General features: G+C 51.2%; 8 protein-coding genes across 8 annotated transcripts; 4 read left to right on the forward strand and 4 right to left on the reverse strand.

Annotated features, from left to right (window-relative positions):
* Positions 1-183: 183 nt before the first annotated feature.
* AAFC00_006046 (uncharacterized protein) lies at positions 184-2,539 on the reverse strand (the record flags this gene model as incomplete). The annotated part of the gene is made up of 3 exons (XM_069345932.1): positions 184-1,735; positions 1,800-2,448; positions 2,503-2,539. 3 exons carry the CDS (start codon positions 2,537-2,539, stop codon positions 184-186), a joined length of 2,238 nt encoding a protein of 745 aa, XP_069198140.1.
* Positions 2,540-2,702: 163 nt separating this feature from the next.
* On the forward strand, positions 2,703-3,199 carry AAFC00_006047 (uncharacterized protein; the record flags this gene model as incomplete). The annotated part of the gene is made up of 4 exons (XM_069345933.1): positions 2,703-2,773; positions 2,833-2,864; positions 2,930-2,994; positions 3,131-3,199. The coding sequence occupies 4 exons, from the start codon at positions 2,703-2,705 to the stop codon at positions 3,197-3,199; spliced, it is 237 nt and encodes a 78-aa protein (XP_069198141.1).
* A 351-nt stretch (positions 3,200-3,550) lies between these two features.
* On the forward strand, positions 3,551-4,603 carry AAFC00_006048 (uncharacterized protein; the record flags this gene model as incomplete). The annotated part of the gene is made up of 2 exons (XM_069345934.1): positions 3,551-4,209; positions 4,279-4,603. The coding sequence occupies 2 exons, from the start codon at positions 3,551-3,553 to the stop codon at positions 4,601-4,603; spliced, it is 984 nt and encodes a 327-aa protein (XP_069198142.1).
* A 571-nt stretch (positions 4,604-5,174) lies between these two features.
* AAFC00_006049 (uncharacterized protein) lies at positions 5,175-6,335 on the reverse strand (the record flags this gene model as incomplete). The annotated part of the gene is made up of 2 exons (XM_069345935.1): positions 5,175-6,198; positions 6,307-6,335. 2 exons carry the CDS (start codon positions 6,333-6,335, stop codon positions 5,175-5,177), a joined length of 1,053 nt encoding a protein of 350 aa, XP_069198143.1.
* Positions 6,336-7,456: 1,121 nt separating this feature from the next.
* Positions 7,457-8,983, reverse strand: AAFC00_006050 (uncharacterized protein; the record flags this gene model as incomplete). Its single annotated transcript, XM_069345939.1, has 5 exons — positions 7,457-7,843; positions 7,899-8,444; positions 8,663-8,811; positions 8,866-8,927; positions 8,982-8,983. Coding segments are annotated over 5 exons (1,146 nt in total).
* Positions 8,984-10,246: 1,263 nt separating this feature from the next.
* AAFC00_006051 (uncharacterized protein) lies at positions 10,247-11,931 on the forward strand (the record flags this gene model as incomplete). Its single annotated transcript, XM_069345940.1, has 3 exons — positions 10,247-10,544; positions 10,620-10,900; positions 10,957-11,931. 3 exons carry the CDS (start codon positions 10,247-10,249, stop codon positions 11,929-11,931), a joined length of 1,554 nt encoding a protein of 517 aa, XP_069198145.1.
* Positions 11,932-14,083: 2,152 nt separating this feature from the next.
* AAFC00_006052 (uncharacterized protein) lies at positions 14,084-15,690 on the forward strand (the record flags this gene model as incomplete). Its single annotated transcript, XM_069345941.1, has 2 exons — positions 14,084-15,114; positions 15,177-15,690. The coding sequence occupies 2 exons, from the start codon at positions 14,084-14,086 to the stop codon at positions 15,688-15,690; spliced, it is 1,545 nt and encodes a 514-aa protein (XP_069198146.1).
* Positions 15,691-18,064: 2,374 nt separating this feature from the next.
* Positions 18,065-20,135, reverse strand: AAFC00_006053 (uncharacterized protein; the record flags this gene model as incomplete). The annotated part of the gene is made up of 2 exons (XM_069345942.1): positions 18,065-19,904; positions 19,987-20,135. The coding sequence occupies 2 exons, from the start codon at positions 20,133-20,135 to the stop codon at positions 18,065-18,067; spliced, it is 1,989 nt and encodes a 662-aa protein (XP_069198147.1).
* Positions 20,136-20,799: the final 664 nt, after the last annotated feature.

Genomic DNA, 20,799 nt, shown 5'->3' on the forward strand with positions numbered 1-20,799 from the left:
GGGTGGTTTGGAGTGTATTCGGCTTGCCAAGACTTTGGGGTGGCGTTTATGAAGTCTATACCATTATTTAACCATAGCTAATTACGCTTCATGCTCTAGGACGGTTCAAGACTGACATTGAATTACGAAACATTCTTTTTTTTAACTGCTTTTGACCCAAGTATCAGCGTTGAATATCGACCCTCAAACCTTTCTCCTAACCAAGCCCTTGAAGAAATCAAAAGAATTGGCATCACTCTGCAGCTCAAACTTTCGCCCCGTAGCCCTGCACCCACCCGCATTATACCCATATTCATCTACGACAACTTCTTCAGCGACCAACAATCCCCAGTCCCGCGTGACGCCCAGAATCCTCGCCCTCGGATACCCTTCCTCATTCTCCAGTCGCACCACCTGCCCAGAATGCAGCCACACGTCTTCGTAGTCCGAGACCATGGCGTCGCTGAAGCCGTTGACCAGGAATCGGAGATGGAGTTTTTCGAACTGAATCAGGATGGAGGCGAGCAGGCGCTCGAGATTGAAGGGGGGAAGATCGTAGGCGGCGGCCAGGGCGTTGAGGGAGGTCGTTGGATGCGGGTTCGTGACGTTCATTCCAACGCCGCAGACCAGTGTGTAGTCGCCTGAGGAGTAAGATGAATTAATGAGGATGCCGCCGATTTTGGTGAATTTGTTTCGTTCGGCGTCGGTCGTGTTGTTTTGGTTGTTGTTGTCTTCGTTGGCAGAGGTGGCTGAGGCTGTGGCGAATGATGGATGCAGAGCGTAAATGTCGTTTGGCCATTTGAGTCTGATGGGTAAGTTCTCGTACGCCTCGTGGTTGGGATCGTATTTCTTGACTCCTGCCACGATTGCCAATGCGAGTATGTACTGTACGAACACGACAGGGGCTCTGGAGTTTAGAGACAAAGGGTGACGGATCACGGTACTGAACATGAGAGATCCGGGAGGCGAGACCCACACGTTGTTCCCCCGCCCTCGGCCAGCCAGCTGGGTGGTTGCTGTCGCTGTGGTGCCATTCGAAAGAGTCTCGAGAAGTCTGGTGTTCTTTTCGAGAATAGTGTTGGTGCTGGTTACTGTCTCTCCATATAGAAGTGTTTTACCAAAGGTAGGCTGAGGAAGAGAGTAAAGGTCGCCAAAGTATAGGTGAGAAGAGTAATATGCGGCGTGATTGAAGTAAGGAGTCTCTTTCGGTTCGGGAATAGACGAGGTGTGGACCACAACACGCTTGGGTATTGCTTGATAGTCTACTATTCCTTCTTCGGTGGGCTTGGAAGCTGTTTCTTTTGGTGCCGATGAATGATCTCCAGCCGACTTTGCTTTTTCTTTGTCAGTGCCGTGAGGGTAGTGTTCCGGTCGAACACTTTCTGGCAAGATATTCTGAACAGCTTCGGGAAGAGCTTCGACAACTCCGCTCATCGACCAGGATGAAGGGGCTTCTCTTTCGACAACAAAGGTGTCGTGCTCGTCTTTGACGATTTCCTTTCCATCTTCGTCCTTCTCAATGATATCAGACCAGGAAGAGACAAGGTCAGAGATGTCCTGTGGGCGAGCAGAGGACAGATGCAGACGCGAAAGAGAGGGTATGTTGTCATCGGTCTGGTTCACTTGCAGTCCTAGTCTGGAGAGACAGGCTTTCATAAAGTCGATTCGTTTCTGGTCATCTGCCAAGAGAGCTTCGACAATGCGAGGGTAGTCTGGTCTGTCCTTTCCCTTGTCATTGAGGTTTACTGCCGAGAACCTGGTCACATGTAAGCCATGTCGATATTGTATAAAGAGTGATTGAGGGTGATGAAGGGACATACTCAGGATGAGGGCCGGTCAAGATGGCCGCGCCGTTGCCGACTTTACAATGAACGACGGCAGCCTTGCCATCGCCCGAGTCGACATGCAGTCTCTCGGTGTAGTTGGCCAGAATCTCAACACCTCTATCCTCGAACTTTTCCGCATCGACAAAGACGCCTCCACCGTTGTGGTAGACCCTCAAGACCTCGGGAACAGCACCGCCTCCACTGATCAAAGCCTGTCGATTGACGCTGATCTCCGCAGCACGGGTGCCTTTCTCACTTTGGTAGACGAATTCGGGAAAGGCCAGTCCTCGACATGTTCCAGGAAAGAAAGCCAGTTCACGGTCTCCCACTACTTCGTACCCGTCTCCCGTCCTGCCTACCTCGAATTCGCATCTGGCACTTCCGTAGTAGCCACCCGCACACAAACCCAGATACTTGCCGCCGTTCTTGACATAAGAAGAGATGAGCCGGTTTCCAGGACCATCGAGAGTGCGGCAGTAGCCCAGATCCGCTCCACCAGGCATGACGAAGAGCGCACACGTGGCTTGCCAGGGTTCTTTAAGGAGCGTTTCGCCTGTCATGGGGATTACTGCATAATTGGGCCCTAAGAGGCGTCGCAGGGACCAAAGACAATGCTTTACCGACTCGATTGTTGAACCATTGCCTGTAGTGAGCTGTCAGAAGACTGATGTTGAGATTGAGAGGTGGAGAGGCATACCAGAGTAGACAAGAACATTAACACGTTTATCAGCCATTTTTTGTTATCGTTGGCCTTGAAAAGTGTATTGGTGATGAATGATGGTGATGGTGGTGGTTGTGGCGAAACGTGTGACTCGAAGGTGATATGCACTCGCCAAGCTTCAGAAGCGATTTCTGCCTCTTTGATTCCTGTGACAAGAGAAGAAGAATAGTGCAAAGATGGCAGAAACGAACGATCCGAACAACAGCAAGGGCTCGGCACAAGAGGACGACGATGAGCCCGATGAGTGGTAAGTTGGCTGATTCTGATGGTCTTTGTGATCTGAATACTGAGACTCGACTGGTGTAGGGACAAGCGAATCTTCAGTACTGGATGTGCTCGTGAGCTTTTCCCTCCTTCTTTGGTTCTCAAACAATAGGGCCACTCGCAGCTGATGCAGAAGCAGGGGAAAACACTAACCTGAACGACTGTTTCTTTGAAAAGAAAGACTGGCGACAATGCAAAGACGAGGTGAGTGAGCGATTGGTGTGTTGTGAATCCGGCTGCGTCTGGGAAAAGGCCGAGCTCCGAAGACGACTTGATTGAATGGGCCTAACACAAGATGACTATCCAAGAGCCGATACTGATCTTTACTTTTCCTTTACAGATGGAGGCGTTCAAGCAGTGTTGGAAACGACAAGGCAACGACCAACGGACGGATCAGCAGAACGCTTGAAAAGGCGTAGTTGAGGAGTATTGGGTGGTAGCGGCGGAACACCTTGATGGGATTGCCAGACTTCTCGTCTTGTCTCTTCTGATCAAGGCTTCACCCACACATCCAGTGTATTTTCTGTACAACAAGTCTATATAACCAAGCCGCATTCCACTCTTCAGTTCTAGTCATTCGTATGTCTAGAAAACCCCTCTAATTTCAGGTGGTGCTACAGCACGAGATAATTGATGCATAGACATAAAGGCTTGGCGTGATACAAATCCCCCACACGAACCCGCGGGCGAGACAGAAGCTTCAAGGCGATTGATTATTGAATCTGATAGCTCCAAGTAACAACAACAGCAGCAACACATAATGCGTGCCTCAATAGCATTAGAACTCGCCGGCGAGCTGAGCAGCGTCCTGCGCGCGTCGCGACCGGCTCTGACCCACGCACGAGTCTCCCAGATCCCTCGCGCTGCCACACCCGCCACCAACTGTTATAGAGCTTTCTCGACCGGCGTGCAGAGACAGGACAATGGCTTCAAGACGAATGTTTCTTCAAAACCACAACCGACCAGACTCCCTCGGGCGCCATACACCACGACCGCGAAGACAGCCAACAACGCTTGCACTCCCACCTCTGCCACCACCAACACCACGGCAAAACCAAGCACATCCTCCACCACCGACGCCTCGCCCGAAACCATCCAGACCGAGTCCCTGACCTCAGGCCTCAAAGACCCGCCCCCAATCCTGTCCGAAGACGAGAAACAAGTCGACTGGTCGCGCAGTTTCCACGGCATGTCGTCGTCGCCCTTCAGCGCCGAGCAAGCCGCCATTCTGACCGCCGAGCTGTCTTACGACGACATTGAGATCAAGCCCGACGGGATTGTGTATCTTCCTGAGATCAAGTACAGACGGATTCTGAACAAGGCGTTCGGACCTGGGGGGTGGGGACTCGCGCCACGCGGAGAGACGATCGTTACTGCGAAGCTCGTCACGAGGGAGTACGGCCTTGTTGCCGGAGGAAGGTCTGTTTTCCCTCTCTCATCCTCTCTTCATCTCTTCAAACCCAAGACGAATCACTAAGAAGAAAACAGACTCGTCTCCATCGCACGCGGCGAACAATCCTACTTCGACCCAGACGGCATCCCGACCGCAACGGAAGGCTGCAAATCCAACGCCCTGATGCGCTGCTGCAAAGACCTCGGCATCGCCTCCGAACTCTGGGACCCGCGCTTCATCCGTAAATTCCTCAAGGAAGCCGGCAGGGAGACCATGGTCGAGCATGCTGTCACGAAGAAGAGGAGAAAGCATTGGATGCGTAAAGATGACGAGCTCAAGTGGCCGCTTAAGGAGGTTTCGGCGCTGGGCAATGCGGGTGGGAATGCGGCGTCGTCGACGTCGAGTTATAGGAAGGTGTAGTGTCGAAACAATAAAAGTCAGACTGGTCGAAGAGATATGATAAGGTGGAGGACTCGTCTTTGTAAGATATGAGGTATGAATCTGGGAAGGAAGGAGCTCTTATATTGGGGCCGTCGTTATGGATTGGAAGGCACTCGGCGCGCACACACGAAAAAGATACCTGCATCGGCTCTATCCTTGTTTTCTTCCTTTTTTTAGCTTGTTGATACTGTATTATTATCATCTCCCTCCTCCACACGCCCCTCTACTCACTTGTAATATAGTGTACTGCGAGGAGACATTTATGTAGATTGTCACCAAAATAGTAACCACAATAAGGAGACATATTCTGGCGCTTCCTAAGTGTCCTCGTACATGACCTGGAGACTCGATCATCCACACCCGCACAAGAGACAATGTCAATTCATGTACGCCGCCGCCACAGCCACCTACTTAGCTACCTGCCTACCTACACACACGAGGTAGACAACGAAAGCGCCTGTCGATAACTCAGAAAATAGAGCAAACCCCCTGCATTGAATCGTCGCGCGACACCTGAGTCTTAGACCCCCACATGGAAAGAGAAGAAAAATTATTCGTCCTTCTTGGCCTCCAACACCGAGTCCTTCTCTCCATAGTTCCCCCAGACCCACTTGCTCCAGCTCGCCTGTCGCTGTGTCGGTGGCAGGTTGTTCGACGAAGGCACCCGATGCTGCGACGCCGAGTCACCCATGGCAGCAGACGACGGGACATCTTCATAAGCCAGATCCTCAAACTCGGCTTCAGATCTGCTCTTCTGCATGTCTGATGGTGCGTTCTGGCGCATAAAAGGCGAACCGCGCATAGGTGGGGTGTTTTCGGGGGTGCGACGACCTCCACTGTTACTGCTCGATGATCCAGACACTGGCTGAGTGATATCCTCGCTCTCGAACGCCTGAAGAAGTGTGCGCAAGCGGTCTCTCTGTGCAAAAACAAACTCCATCTTCTCGGCATTGCTGAGGTGGGCAGGGATCAGATTACCACTGGCGGCCAGGTCGTGGGCTTGAGCTGAACGTGCAGACGAATCACTGGCGGCTCCTGCGCCTGTTGCTTGTTGCATGGCACTGCCGAGCAGGGAGAACAGATCACCGGCTCCTGCTGAGGCCAGTCCGTCTCTCGCCGCAGGCATATTGAAGCGACTCAACAGACTGCTGGTGTAGCTAACGTTCCTTGAAGGAGGAGGCGTCGGACGACGAGGCTGCAGGCCTAGCACGTTGACTCTTGCCCACTCGATCGCCTGCTTCAGGTACTGCAGACCTGCTTGCTTGGCTCTCTCGTGGCTCTGTGCGATTCCCGAATCGATCTCTCTCTCGTGGTGGGCCAGGAATGGATGAATGTAAGTCTGGTACAGATAAACGCTTCCCTGCTGACCGGGCATCACCAGATACAGATGCGTGCCGAAGCGGATCCAGCTGTAGAAAGGAAACCAGGAAATGATCGGGTGGAAAAACGACTCGGTCGCCATGAACAGCGACAGTGTCGTCCAATACATCAGCCATGGTGTGAGCTGGGCCGGGTCAGATGTACGAAGTGCCTTGTATGAGGCATAGACGGGGAAGCAGACCGAAGTAACGGTGCTGTGAGAAGCCAAGGCAACAATCAATCATTCACGCTCTTGCAGATTCTGACATGGAAGAATGTGCACATTGCCAACAGATCTGTGGAAGAATTTACAATCGACTTACGTGAGGAGATCTGCCACAATCCCGAACATGATGGACGATGATGTATAGCGGTCGAGCTGGGTGGAACGATGGTGATGCAAGGCCGGTAAAGTAAGAAAGGAAGCAGCTCGAGTGGCAGGCGAGAAGTAGCTATCAGCTCTTCCAGGCCTGAATCCGCAAAGGACGAGATGATATGTCTCTCCTTCTCGTGAATGCTCAAAAAGTCACGGCGAGATCTGGCGGGCGACAGCTACTATGCAAGACAAAGATAGGGTGGACCAACCAGGCTGCGAATCAGAGGAGACGAGGCGAGACAAGGCAGATGCAGATGCAGATGCAGTGGAAGGCATGTGAGAAAGAGGTGGCAGCTGATGAGGCAGTCACACTTTCGCTCCTGCCTCCACTTCTGACCCGGACATAGCGGGGAAACATACATGTCACTATCGTCTTCTTATCGATACCGCTAGTCTGCTTTCGGTCAAGCTCTGGATCCAGGTTAGGCACAATAGGAAGCAGATCTGACCCTTCGAGTCATGCGTGTGTTTAGCACCTTTGCTTCCGAGCTGGTGCTACTAACTGCAGACAATAATCCCTCAGAAGAAGAATCTCCTTTTGCTATCCGATATATGATGCTATTTGAAGAATTCGAGCAGCAGCAATACCGATACAGAGATGTTGTTGTGTATCGATCGCAGCTCGCCATCTTCCTCCACCCTTCGGTTCCCTGATAGATTGACACCATGCATACTACTGTAAAGTACATGTACATGAGGGACGGTGAAACGCCAAGCTGTGGGCAGCTACTGCGAGCGTTTGCACTATAGTAGTATATTGTCCGTCGGAAGGTTGGAGAGGGTTGTTGCCGCCTGCAGGGTTATCTACTATAGATCCCACATTGTCGGATCTGTAGCCTGCGACATGCAACGCTTGTTGTACATCGCATGTTATTTTATATACCTCATGCTGACAAGAGACGTACAGCTTCAAAGATATCGTCAAATGAGTATGACCATGGTCAGGCTTCCTCGAGCTCTGAGTGAGGAATGCTGCGAACCTTGAAAAGAGAACAGGTATATCGTTTGGTATCAGTATATAAGCTATATGTAGCTACTCAGTCGTCAATCTTTTACAAACACCAGAGAACGCCAGAATACAGCAAGAGAGCCTACAATCAAGCAACACTGACTCTAGCACCCATAGAGCTCAGAGGCAGCTCCCCGGTGATCAGTCCCTCGAGTCCCTTCTCCTGTACCGGCGTGCGCGGCAGGCGATCTGCCATCCTGTCCGGTACAAGCTCAGGTGTAACGCTTCTTGACAGTGCAGCACCGGTCTCTGACTGCACCGCCAGAGCATCCGTCTGTGGTGGCGTTATCGTCTGGATCTTGGTCGGGGTTCGAGATGTTGGCGATGGAGGGAATAGTACTGAAGTGTCCTTGGGTGACTTGGGCGAGTCGAGTTGGAAGATGATGCTGTCGCGCTTCTTGAGCATCTGTGCTTCTTCGGGCAGGACCTGCGTGAATCCTTCGGTGCTTGCGACTTGCTCGATCGACTTGAAGTACTGTGATCGGACATGGTTAGTTGCGAATCTCGTCATTAGACCCGTTAAAACTCACCTTCACCGTCTTGACCTGCAACTCGAGGGTGGCATCCTCATCGACAACGATCATAGCGTGAGGGTGAAGCTGCAGACTCGACAGCGTCCACATGTGGTTGACTCCACCCTCGATGCACTTTTGCAGTGCCAACGCCTTGTGCGCACCGGTGATGACGATCAGAACCTCACGCGCATCGAGCACGGTTTGTACACCAACGGTGAGCGCCATCTTAGGCACCTTGTTGATATCATTGTCGAAGAATCTCGAGTTCGCCACAATGGTATCGTATGCCAGAGTCTTCACTCGTGTTCGAGATGCAAGACTTGAGCCGGGCTCATTGAAGGCAATGTGTCCGTCTGGGCCAATTCCACCAAGGAACAACTCGATGCCTCCTGCGCGCTTGATCTTCTCTTCATACGCGATGCATTCGGCTACGAGGTCAGGCGCGTTACCGTTGAGAATGTTGATGTTGCTTGGGTTGATGTCGACGTGCGAGAAGAAGTGCTTGTACATGAAACTGTGGTACGACTCGGGATGTTCCCGTGGAATGCCGACATACTCGTCCTGTGGAACGCGCATAGCCGTTAGTCCTAGGGCTTTACAAAACGCGAGTTCGAGGCGTTATACGCCTGCAGCACCACGTCTGCGAAGCTTGGAGATCATGCATGCAACTGCCTGCAGCCGCGTATATCGCTGTGCGCGGCTCTGCTAAGCGCCGGTGCCACAGCGCTGCATTGCTTGCCCCTGCATGATGTGTAACACTGTTCCCATAACACACGTACCATATTGAATGTCACGACATCGCGGAACGAGATATCCCCATTCTTGTGTCGTCGTACAAGGTGCTGATAGATCTTCTCAGGACTGCTGCCAGTTGGTAGACCCAACACAAACGGCCTTGCTGGACTGGGACCAAAAGCCTTTATGCGGCCTGCATATCATCAGTACATAGTTGATCGTTGATAGGCATTGCATTCCAACAAACCAATGATGTAGTCTGCCAGAAAAGCAGATGCGGCTTCCTTGTCGTCACGGATGATAAGACGCCTTGACCTTGTCAGTCATGTATCCTGTCCGGCAAAGGAGAAGTTACGATCTTACATGGTGAAGTATTGATTGGAGATTTCTTGGAGATTGTCAAGTTGTTTGATTGCTTGGAAAAGAGAAAAAGTGCAGGATAGCGAGGATATCTTTTGAAGGATTCTCGAGATACACTCTATACACCCGTACTTACCGGAAGCATTCGCGATGAATGTTGCTCGCGGATAGGAAAAAAAGCTTCATAGCATCAACGTCACAGTACATGATATTACCCCAGACATGGGGATCGTTACCTCACTGCAACCACTACCACGGTGTCACCTGTCAAGCTCCATCGGGAGGTCAAACTCTTGAGGTCCGGTGAATGCTACGTAGTAGTATAGCCTACCTGAGCTGTTACTCGGACGCCCGACAAACATCCTTCAGCACTCATCCTACGTCGGAGTAATCTTGTTGTAAAGCCAAGATAAGGATGTAGCAGCAAAGTCAAATAGCAGTGGTGGTAGTGGTGGTGAAAGAAGATGAAGGCCATCGACTACTCGCTCGCGTCCGGCTTACAGGTAGTATGTGATAATGATAAAGAGGTAGCAGCCAGAGAGATACGCAGAGCTTCATGTTGCATCTGAACAGGCGTCTAGCGCAGGTAATGCGGCAGCTATACCTGATTGGGCTATGGCACATATTGATAAGACGCACCCTCACGTTGTTCGTGGGTCCTTGTGGCGCTGATCAGTGCCAGTGATACTGTACAAAGTTAGGCAGAGCGGAGAGAAAAGGCAAATGCCCCGACCCTAGCGAAGCCCACCGTCCCCCCCATACACAAGACGTTGGTGCAAGATAAGACTTGTCCGGGATGTTGCTATTCACGGCCAAGGGCCGTTTGGGATGGCTCTTGGGAAACTAGGTGCTTGGGTTGTTCCACGGTTGCTCCGCACTTCACACACAGGTCGCAACACAAAGCGTATACACACATATGCACATATCTGTTATCTGCTGACACGCCATATTACCACCCTCTTGGTCGTGTGTGCTTCGGTAGGTTATCTGAAGGGAGACGTGCCTTACTCGAGCAATTACTGCATCTATATATCAGCTTCGTGTCTCCTGCATATTTGTCCGGGTGTCGGTCACTTAAATTAGCATTGATCAAGTGGCATCGCCCTATTTCTCCTCAACCCCACAGACCTTGCTATTACTCTGACAAACACAAATACCCTGAGTACACGCGACCTATTTCCCTTTCTTCATTCAACTACATAACCATTATCATCGTCGAAGTCTCTGTCCAGTCCGGCGAGTCGTGATATATCTTACCACCAGTAGATATGGGCGAGGTCACTCGGGAAAAGCCTCTCCATGAGGTGACCACCAGTCACTCTGTTGGCGATGGCCAGACGGAGACCGTTCACCCTACCGGGTGGAAATACAAGCAACCCAAGATCGGCCCACTCAAGTTGCCTTGGTATGCTTCTCCGATGTCACAACTTGTGCTCGTAGCCTTTGTCTGTTTCCTCTGCCCTGGCATGTTCAATGCGTTGAGCGGTATGGGAGGTGGCGGTCAAGTCGACCCCTCGGCAGCGGACAAGGCCAACGTCGCTCTATACTCGACCTTCGCTGTAGTTGGTGAGTAGATCCTGCCTAAATATCATGCGACATCCATCCGCCCTAGTCCACCTTTACTTATAGATTTATGAACAGGTTTCTTTGCCGGTACCGTTGTTAATGCCGTAGGCGTCAAGGCCGCCCTCTCTTTCGGAGGTATCGGCTACTGCGTTTACGTGGCGTCGTTCCTTTGCTACAATCACACACAGAACAACGGCTTCAACATTTTTGCTGGCGCCCTTCTGGGTGCTTGCGCTGGATGTCTATGGTCGGCCCAGGGAGTCATCATGATGTCCTACCCTGGTGAGGCTAACAAGGGTCGCTATATCTCTTTGTTCTGGATGATCTTCAACCTTGGTTCTGTCATTGGCAGTTTGGTATGTCACCTTCATCCACATGTTCATCTCTCCTATCGTACTGACGAACGAGAAAGATTCCTTTGGGACAGAACATCCACGTCACAGAAAAATCCACCGTGTCTGACGGCACCTACATTGGCTTCCTTGTACTTACATTCCTTGGTGCATGCCTCGCCTGGACATTAGTAGATGCCAAGCAAGTGCTCCGTCCGGATGGAACCAAGGTTGTTCTCATGAAGAACCCTACCTGGAAATCAGAGCTTCTTGGTCTTTACGAGACCCTCCGTGACGACCCTTGGGTCCTCCTTCTCTTCCCAATGTTCTTCTCATCCAACTGGTTCTACACCTACCACTTCAACGAGGTCAACTCTGCATACTTCAACACTCGCACACGAGCACTAAACGGTGTTCTCTACTGGGCTGCTCAGATCGTTGGCGCTGGCGTCTTCGGTCTCTGTCTCGATCTACCATTCCGTCGTACTTTGCGCGCACGGGGTGGCTGGATCGTCCTCTTCATCCTCACCATGGTCATCTGGGGCGGTGGATACGACTTCCAGAAAGGATACACTCGTGCAGACACCAGCTCCAAGTCCTTCCACGGAAAGGATTGGGCTGACGCGGGATATGTTGGTCCCATGTTCCTATACCTTTTCTATGGATTCTACGATGCTGCTTGGCAAACCTGTGTCTACTGGTTCATGGGCGCCCTCACCAACAACGGCCGCAAGCTGGCTAATTACGCTGGATTCTACAAAGGCATTCAATCCGTCGGCGCGGCTATCGTCTGGCGTCTTGATGATCTCGGAGTCCCATATATGAACATGTTTGCTTCGTGCTGGGGACTCCTTACAGCCTCCCTTCTCATCGCCCTGCCTCTCATCATTGTCCGTGTCACGGATCACGTTGAGGTCGAGGAAGACTTGAAGTTCAGCGACGAAGCCATCACAGATGTTGTCGTGGCGCCCGGTGTTGTCGCTGCTCACGACCTCGAAGCCCACCGTCACAGGCCTGAATATACCCAGGAGGATGTCGAGAAACCGGCCATTTGATTTGGAGGTAGATGATATATGGCTGTATGTCCAAGCCATCTAACTGTTTACGTTTTTGCAGCGCATTGTATGCTTTCGGAGAACGGAAAGGGAACGAGTAGTGTATAGGGGACAGTCAAAGGGCGTAGAACGCTTCTTGCACAGATGGATGATGACTGAAATCCCTTTCTATCGCCTTTGGAAATGACGGGTATGATCTTTTAATTGAGAACAGGATGGATGAACTGATACCCTATTTGGACGGCTGATAGAATCAGCGGGTATCACAATTTAGTCTGGAGAATGCAATGTTTTCGATGTCAATATTTACTCGGATCGTGATTTGATCTGTCCCAAACGTTATACCGATTGTGAGTAGTGCTCCTGGACAATCGTGAATCCCAGCGGCTATCTGTGAAATTCACGTGGCGTCTGCTTTAGTGCACAGGTATCAAAGTCTTTTGCTCCATAGCGGATGCATGGGAAGGCCTTGATCGAGGCTCGAGCGGAGCATTCTATAAGAGTTTAGGTCCGTAATCCAGACGTCCACTCAGAGTCGGATCACTGTAATCATGTACAATAGCTTATCTTGAGGCTCGAAGCGATGGGGAAGAAAAATGATAGCGATTGGAAGAAGCTGGGGCCGCTATCGGGGACTAAACCTTTCCAGATGCATCGTGATTGCTCGGCGCAATACATTTTGGAGGACGATTGGGGCGCGGAAGCTTGCACCGGGCCCGGGTCAACACAAGTTGATGAACCTCGGCGATGTAACATCGGTTTGTGTTTACCTTGCGATTGCGTATGCCGGCGGTTTAGCCGTCATCCATACACGTACTGGTAATCCCGTCGTGGAGCTCTCCGGTGAAGGCGAGAGAGAGAGAACAGCGCTTTGTGCTTGACTATCGAGGCTTTATCACTGTTCATTCAGCCCTTGATATGCCGAATATTGCATCCAGCAGCCAATGACCGTTGTGTAACTTGTCATCAGTAAGCTAAGAAGAAGGCATCTAAGTCTTGCGGCGTGCCGCGTTGGATTGTAACCTACCGTATCGAAGAAACGCGCCGCTACCGGATAACAATCACGTCCACCCGCACAGGCTTGCTTCACCGGTGGAACCTCGATTTCTGTTACGACACCACCTCGCAAGGAAGCCCTTTTTGCAGACACTTCGACTCGTCTCTGACGGTCGGCAGACGGGAGCAGTCGGCCGAGTCTTTCTTCTAGCACCATCTTGATCCTCCGTCTGCTTTTTACCCCAGTGATATGACATGTCACATCTGAGACGGATGGAACGGTGCTGGCCCGCAATATACTCCACATGGTATTGATTCAATTGTAACCTTTTGGCATTACCACTACTGCTGCTACCATCGCCGCTCCTTTTCTGGGCTACTACTACTACTACTACTACTACTACTACTACTACCACTGCTACGATTGCTACCCTTTCCGGCCAATAACGCAATACCACAATTGCTGGCGTATATGCTACCTGATACATGTTACTCTATCGCTGACCCAGCATTGTCCAACCTCGCCTATCATACTGTTCAAATCAGCAACTCAGAAGAATAATACAATATGCTTGTATAGCTAATCGGTCAGACTAGATGCTTGAGATCTTCTCATCCATCTGCATTCAGTCATAATCGATAGGTGTAGCCAGCTTCTGCTTTGTGATCTCACTCTTATCAAGGACCAAAGGTCTATTCACTTTTCATCAACGCCTTTAGCTGTTTATTGCTGTCATATTCCTTGCTTAATCACGTTGCGTGGACGGATTTGACTATTTCTGATCAAGCTTTGGTTTATTGATGCCTGACGGCACTTCTTTCCTACCATAATTTCTGAATATCCTCATTTTGCACCTCTACCGCGATCATCTGCGATTAGAGACGGGAGCTAAGAAGAGAAGAAAGATCCCCTCATACACGGATGACATCTCTGACGGGGCAAACCCTCGCTATTGTCACCCACTTACTCAGACGCCTACGAAGAATCAATTCTTCACTGGTTGCAATGCTGGCCTCACTGCTCCACGTCAGTCAACCACACACCCGTCCTCACGCACACTCTGCGCACTCGCAGCCGGCGAAGAATGCGGTCGATGTACAAGTACGATCTATAGACGAGCCAATGCCTCCAGATCGAGACGGCACAGCGGAAGCCATGGAAGTATTTCTTGCCGAGGTGAAGGATTTGTTTGAGGCACCGCTACACGATAAGAGCTTGCACGCCATATCACGGCAACTGCAGAAAGAGTTCCAGGATAAATTACGGGCGAGCAATGTGTGCATGTTACCGTCGTTCAATCATACACTTCCCACCGGCAAGGAGACTGGGACAATCCTCGCTCTCGATGTGGGTGGATCGACGTTTCGTCTTGCTCTTGTCGAGTTGACGGGCAGGCAACCATTGCAAGGAGAATGTACGGGAGACGGAGATATGGAGATTAAGCAAATGAAGTCATTTCCGATCGACGAGAGCGTTCGCTCGCTGCAGGGTCGTTTGTTCTTCGACTGGATGGCTTGCAGGGTGGAGGAAGTGCTCGAGGCGGACCAGCATCGGGCCGACAGCAAGGCGGAAGGTGCGCTCCCCATGGCGCTTGCATGGTCTTTCCCGATCGAGCAGACTTCTTCCAAGACAGGCTCCTTGATGCCCATGGGTAAAGGTTTCCTTGCGACGAAAGGCGTCGAAGGCCAGGATATTTGCGAACTATTCACCTCAGCGTGTCGCGCGAGGAATCTGAACGTGGCACTTGAGGCCATCGTCAACGATTCTTCTGCTACACTTCTTCGCCAAGCCTATCGTGACCCAAGCACGCGCATCTCTCTCATTATCGGTACGGGTATCAATGCAGCAATTTACCTGCCGCTCAATGCCTTGTCAAAAGAGAAATTCGGTCAAAGAGAAGATTCATGGTGGCATGAAGCCAAACACGTTCTTGTCAATACGGAGCTTTCCATGTTTGGCAAGGATCTGTGGAACTCGACGCGATGGGATGACGAACTTAATCGCAATCATCCTCTGCCTGACTTTCAGCCATTGGAGTACAAGGCGAGTGGTAGATTCTTGGGTGAGATCGTCCGACTTGTCCTTGTGGAAGCTATAGAGAAGGGCTTTCTATTTGGGGCCGAAATGCCAAGGGGATTGCACCAGACTTATACGCTTGATACCGGTCTAATTGGTTTAATAGAGAGGTATGCTGGGTTCGCATTTAATTAATTTCACATGGACAGAAACACTGACAGGGCTCGAATAGTGATAAATCTTGCGATCTTGCAGCGTCAATATCGGCATTTTCCAAAGCTCATCCTCTTCCGTCGGGCAGTTCAGCAGCAGGCAGCATCACGGCACAGGACATGCGTTTTGTTCGCCAAGTGAGCAATATGGTCACTACACGCTCTGCCGCTTATGTGGCTACCGCCGTTCACGCTCTGTGGGAGCTTGAACGCGATTCAGCTGCCGCGTGCACATCTTGCCATTCGCAAGAGGCCGTATCGCAATCCGAAAAGGCTGAGAAGCCCAAAATGACTGTTGCATGCAATGGATCGATCATGGAAAAGTATCCGCTATTCAGGACGAGATGTCAGGGTTGGCTTGATGATCTAGTCGCTCTCAGCGCCGCCTGTGATGCGGTTCGTCTCGACGGAGTCGATGCCAGCAACGCGGGGGAGCCCGAAAAGCAGGTTGTCTGCATCGAAATGGCACATGAGAGTTCGATATTCGGCGCCGCAGTCGCTGCAGTTGCTGATGCGGATAATTTCGGTTCATGATCGGGCATCATCACAAGCCGAGACTGGACCGTCCTTCTCACGTTTCTCAAGATTGGAACGAGAGATTTTTCCTCCAGTCAAGCGCGCGGCGGAGGCATCCTCGAGCACAAAGTCCGCAGACGAAGAGGAGAAAGACCACGAATTTTATACAGATCTTAAAAATGCATTACGGCGATTAATCTTTCCTGGTTTCTTTCCCACATCATCTCGTTCATAGACCCATACCCTCCGCGCAGTCCTGTCCCAGGGAACAGTATAAATCCATCTCTCCCATCAGAGCATGACTCAAACATACTAACCACTACTTCCTCGACCACGCCCTGCGTTCTTCCTCGCTGCTGGAAGAGAGGTCAGCAGCAGAGAGGGTGGGCCGAGACCGCGAGGCGCGAGAAGCAGGCATGCGTCGAGTCGCGCTTTTGTTTTGTAGTATGTGAAAATAGTGATGAACTGCGCCGGGGCCGCCAAAGAAGGATATATGCTAGTAAAGAGGCGGGCGACGAGACCGCGAGGCGTGAGAAGCAGGCATGCATCGACCCCGATTGTGGTCTCTGGTACATAGAGCACACTGCGCCAGGGCCGCTAAAGAGGAATATGTGCTAGCAAAGAGGCGGACGACGAGACCGCTAGGCACGAGAAGCAGGCATACGTCAAGTCGCGCTTTTGTTTTCTGGTTTACAAAAAATGGTAGTGAACTGCGCTGTGGGCCGCAGGCGGGCATCTAGGTCAGGTTAATCTTTTGGACAACAGAGGCAGATTATACTGGTATTACGGCGGAAGGTTTGGTATAGACACTATATATCAAAGCTTTCAACAAACGTAGATTCGATCATACTAACAACCATCTCCTCACTTAATGTGACTTTGCAAAGCGTAGCTTCAGGGGTCGCTAAATCGACCATCCACGTGTATAAATACCTTGTGCATAGATACCTTACCTTAAGCAAAGCGATACAGCTGATTGACGAGCAACGCCAGCGTGCTATATCCATAGTAAGCTCTTCTCGGAGAAGGGAGACAAAATCAAAGACCAGGGTCCCCATACAAGGTTCCTTACCCAGCCTCAAACCCATCGCGCCGCTCCCACCGCAAAGACCGCCCGACGCAACAGGCAGGCAAACGCCACCTTCCTCCCTCCCCTCGCTAGCAACAGGGCAGCAAACGACCAGCGGCTTCAGCAGGGGTATAAATAAATTACCTACCTCTATACCCTCCCTGAGAACATCACACCCAGCCTCCTGGCTCTAGCTACGCTACACGCCAGAGAGCAACAACATATTCCGCAGCATGCATTCGAACGCGCAGATTCCGTTGCTAAGGTATGGTTGGGGAGCAAGCCTGCGCTGGTCTGCTGGCTGGGGTCTGGGGCTTGGGTTCTCGAGTTTCGTCTATCTGGTTTGGGGGGCGTGCCTGCTTCAGCTGCTTATTGAGGTGCTTAGAAAGTTGTTGAGTTGTCTGTACGCTGGGGTGTGAGCCTGTGGATCAGATGGTGTGCTACGAGAAGGATTCTCATAGCCGTCGTCGATAGCCCGTTGCTCCCCATTGTCACGCACGATGCCGCGGTCATGCTCTGATAATCGCGCTCTCATGCTACGATGGCTTGCAATTCAAGACATAGTGTAGAGGAGACTTGCCTTACAATTCCTCGGTAGGCGAGAAGAAAAGGGTCCAGAAGAAAAGGGAATGAACGAGTGAACAAGTCGGATGTGGAACCAGGTAAATGAACAGCAAAAGTGAAGACTGACTGAAAGGAAAGTAATATAAAAGTTGTCATCATAGCAGATTTTGCATATTGGGGCATAAATAATGGGTATATGTGAACCTCTTCTCTCTCTTCCTTCTCTCTCTGTCTCGTCTTCTTTCCCTTCCCCGCGTCTTTATGTCTGCTTCACTTGTCTTCTCTTTCTCGCCCCGCGACGAATGAATAGAAGATGCTTTCGAAAGCGAATGATCGAATGTTGTCTAACTATACTGTCCGTCCTCTTTTCTGGTCTTTTGTTCTTGTTTCTCTTGAAGATGCCCAGGTTTTGGTTTTTGAGCAATACACGCGCCTTCTTCGTATTGTGGATATCGTGTGGTTCGTGTCGTCATATGTATCTGGCTCTTGATCTTTTCTTGAATGGCCTTTGTAGATCAAACAGAGCCATTCTAGGCTGTCATGGCGGGTCCATTAGCGATGAGGGGTTCAGCCACTCAATACAGTAGCTGGGGCTCCTAGTGCGATTGGAGACCGTGATGTTTGCGAAGAGATGATCGAGTTGTCGTTCACGTAGTAGTCGAACGAGCTCTGGTCCCTTCTATCGCCACGCCACGTTTCCACGATATCAAGACAAGACGCCTAATGCCCTCGGCTTGTCGCGAAGCATTACTCCAACATTCAGCCTACATCCTCACTGAAATATCGCTTACTCCTGCCACTCCACACTCCGCTACTGATGGATCCTCTTCCACCTCCCATAGCGCCACCAGCTCCAGGCCTAGCCGCACTTCTCGCTCCGACTTCAGGACCGGTGGTGTGTACTGTCTTGATGTGATGCACGACATGAGGTCGATAGACCGCATCAACAGGGGGCATCCAGTCGTCCAAGCTGAGAGGAAAGTATTCATACAGCAAATCGGCTGATTCGTCAGGGCTGGAAACAACGTTGAGTGCGAATGAGGAAGGCAGACGATTCGACGCCGAGGCAGGAGGTGGTGGGGCCATGGACGCAACTCGTTTCGGCGGATGTGAGATGTGATTGTCAACGCTTTGTGCCATTGATGATGGAGTCAACGTGTTCTGGCTCGCGCTTTTGTTGTGATGCGGATTGTGGGGGGGTTGCTGTTGTTGTTGTTGCTGCTGCTGCTGCTGCGGCTTTGGAGGGGAGTATCGCGTGGTCTTGGGTGATACAGATATCGGCTTCGGCGTTTCTTCGTCCACCAGACTGAGCTTCTGAGGCGCGGCAGTTGCTGGTGGTGTACTGAGTGATATGGGCTGGGCGACCTGCGCTTGTACACCATTCGCACCGGGTGTCGGTCTTGAAAGATCCGGACTGGAAAGAGCATAGACGGCAGCTGCATCGAATCCTGAAGGTCCTTGAGGCAAAGCTGTCATGGCACCTTGTCGTGGCTGTTGCGTTTGACGTTGCGATTGTTGATGCGGGTCCGGAAGTAGAGAATTATCGAAAAGTCCAGGTGGTATGGAGAAATCATTAGGGTCAAAAAAGGAAGCAACCGACATTGGCGGTCCGGCTGCCGGTTCTGTCTTGGCTGGCGCCGACGTGAGATCCTGCTTTTGCTGTTGCTGCGTCAGGCGGTTGTTAGAGTCAGTCGAGTTGACTCGAGGTAATTGGCCAGGCATGACCGTAGACTTGCGGACATGATTCGCGGCTCCTGTCAAAGGAGTATCTTTGCGTGACTGGAAATTGCGAGGACTGCGACCTCTTACAATGATGGCGCCGGACTGAGCGGACGCAATGGAGACTTTGCCCCCTGTCGCGAGGGTGGCCATGACCCGCAGATGCAGAAGAAAATGTTGCTGTAGCTCCTTCCTCCGACCATTATTTGCGGTTGCGATCCTGAACTGTAGTCTTTTCCACTGGAAGGGAAATGTGGCATACTCCGAATCAACTTCTTGAAGAGTCGCCATGTCAAGAGGAATGGCGGGAGGCTCTCTTTCCGTCTTGTCATCGGCAGACGGTGGATTGATGTTGGCTGGTGTCTTCCATGGTACCGAAATCAATTTCACCGGATTGCCCTCTGTCGATTCCGTCGCTGTCACGACAAGCTCTTGGCTCACAATAGGGATCTGCTTGCCCTCGCTTGTGAGAATGTAGTGCAATGTCTTGGGTAACGTTACGTTGCCAGTAATCTGGAACAAGTTCCGTCGGTAGCATGTCAACTCCGCTGGCGGACCACTGCCATCCATTACAGATGCCCAAGGTGACTCGGCCAGGAAGAACATTCCGTGTAACTGCGCCGTCAGTGATATAGATATTTGACGATATGTGTAATCCAGCAAGACATATTCCAGGTTTGGGATGGAGAAGCTCAGCAGCTTATGATCGCGATCGACCGTCGTCTCTCCCTCATTCGTCTCCTGGTGTATCGGATTTTCGAAAGCGCTGACGACATCAGAAAAAGTATCATCGATATTTCCAGAGAATCGCTTCATGGACGGCGTGGTTTGATGCGCTTGCTGTTGCTGCTGTTGTTGCAACCCGTACATGTCCTCGCTCCTGTTTGGTACTCCTGATCAGCGAATCGAGTCTTCTCTGCGCATCAATCGCTGATGCGCATATAGCAGAGACACGATCTTACCCTGCAAAGGTATGTGCATCAAAATTGGATTGATGGTCGAAGGTGTCCATGGGCTGCATGAGCATCTTCGAGTATGCATCCGGTGTGGTGTCATATTGCAGATTAGACAATCCGGTATATGTCATGGTAGACGTATCGAAGCCCTCCATGGTGAATCGATCATTTGTCGTGCTCGCCACGTCGCAGTGTTGTTTGCCGGTGTGGTTGTACCATTCGAAGTTCACTCCTTCCTATCCTGATAACGTTCCTTCCGCTCGACGCACCACAGCGGTATCCGGATTCAGATCGACTTGTCGCTGCTATACAGACGCAGATAAATAATTCAAGACCAGCTTCGCAGTTGCCGCCTTCGCCGAAACAAAGATAGCCGAGATATGGTAAAGGTAGCACGAGCAACAATCAATCAGTCCGGTGTGTCGCAATGAGTTGCGGCCAAGAGCGCATGACAAGGACTGATGACCAGATTAACTGTCCGACTCCTGTCTCATCTCATTCGTCTACTGTTGCACTGTTTCAGAAAGCTGTCTCGCACGCACACACAGGCCAATCTCGTCGTTTGTCTAGACTGTAACAGGTCGAATGTGAGAATGTTGGTCGCGAGATGAATTGCGGGACACCCCGAGCATCACAAGGAGTTGCGAATGCGGGTTGACCCTCACTCTCCCACTCGTCCTTTCCTTTGCTTTGCGCCCTGGTCGACAGAGCTCCAAGATTTGGGCGGGTGCCGTCGGCAATTCGCGGTTGTTTTTGTGCCACCGCCAATACTCCTGGTCCTGTCAAACCCAGCCACAACAGAGAGCAGTAAATTAAACA

The sequence above is a fragment of the Neodothiora populina genome (assembly GCF_041146345.1).
Source record: "Neodothiora populina strain CPC 39397 chromosome Unknown canker_contig_6, whole genome shotgun sequence".
Lineage (NCBI taxonomy): Eukaryota > Fungi > Ascomycota > Dothideomycetes > Dothideales > Dothioraceae > Neodothiora > Neodothiora populina.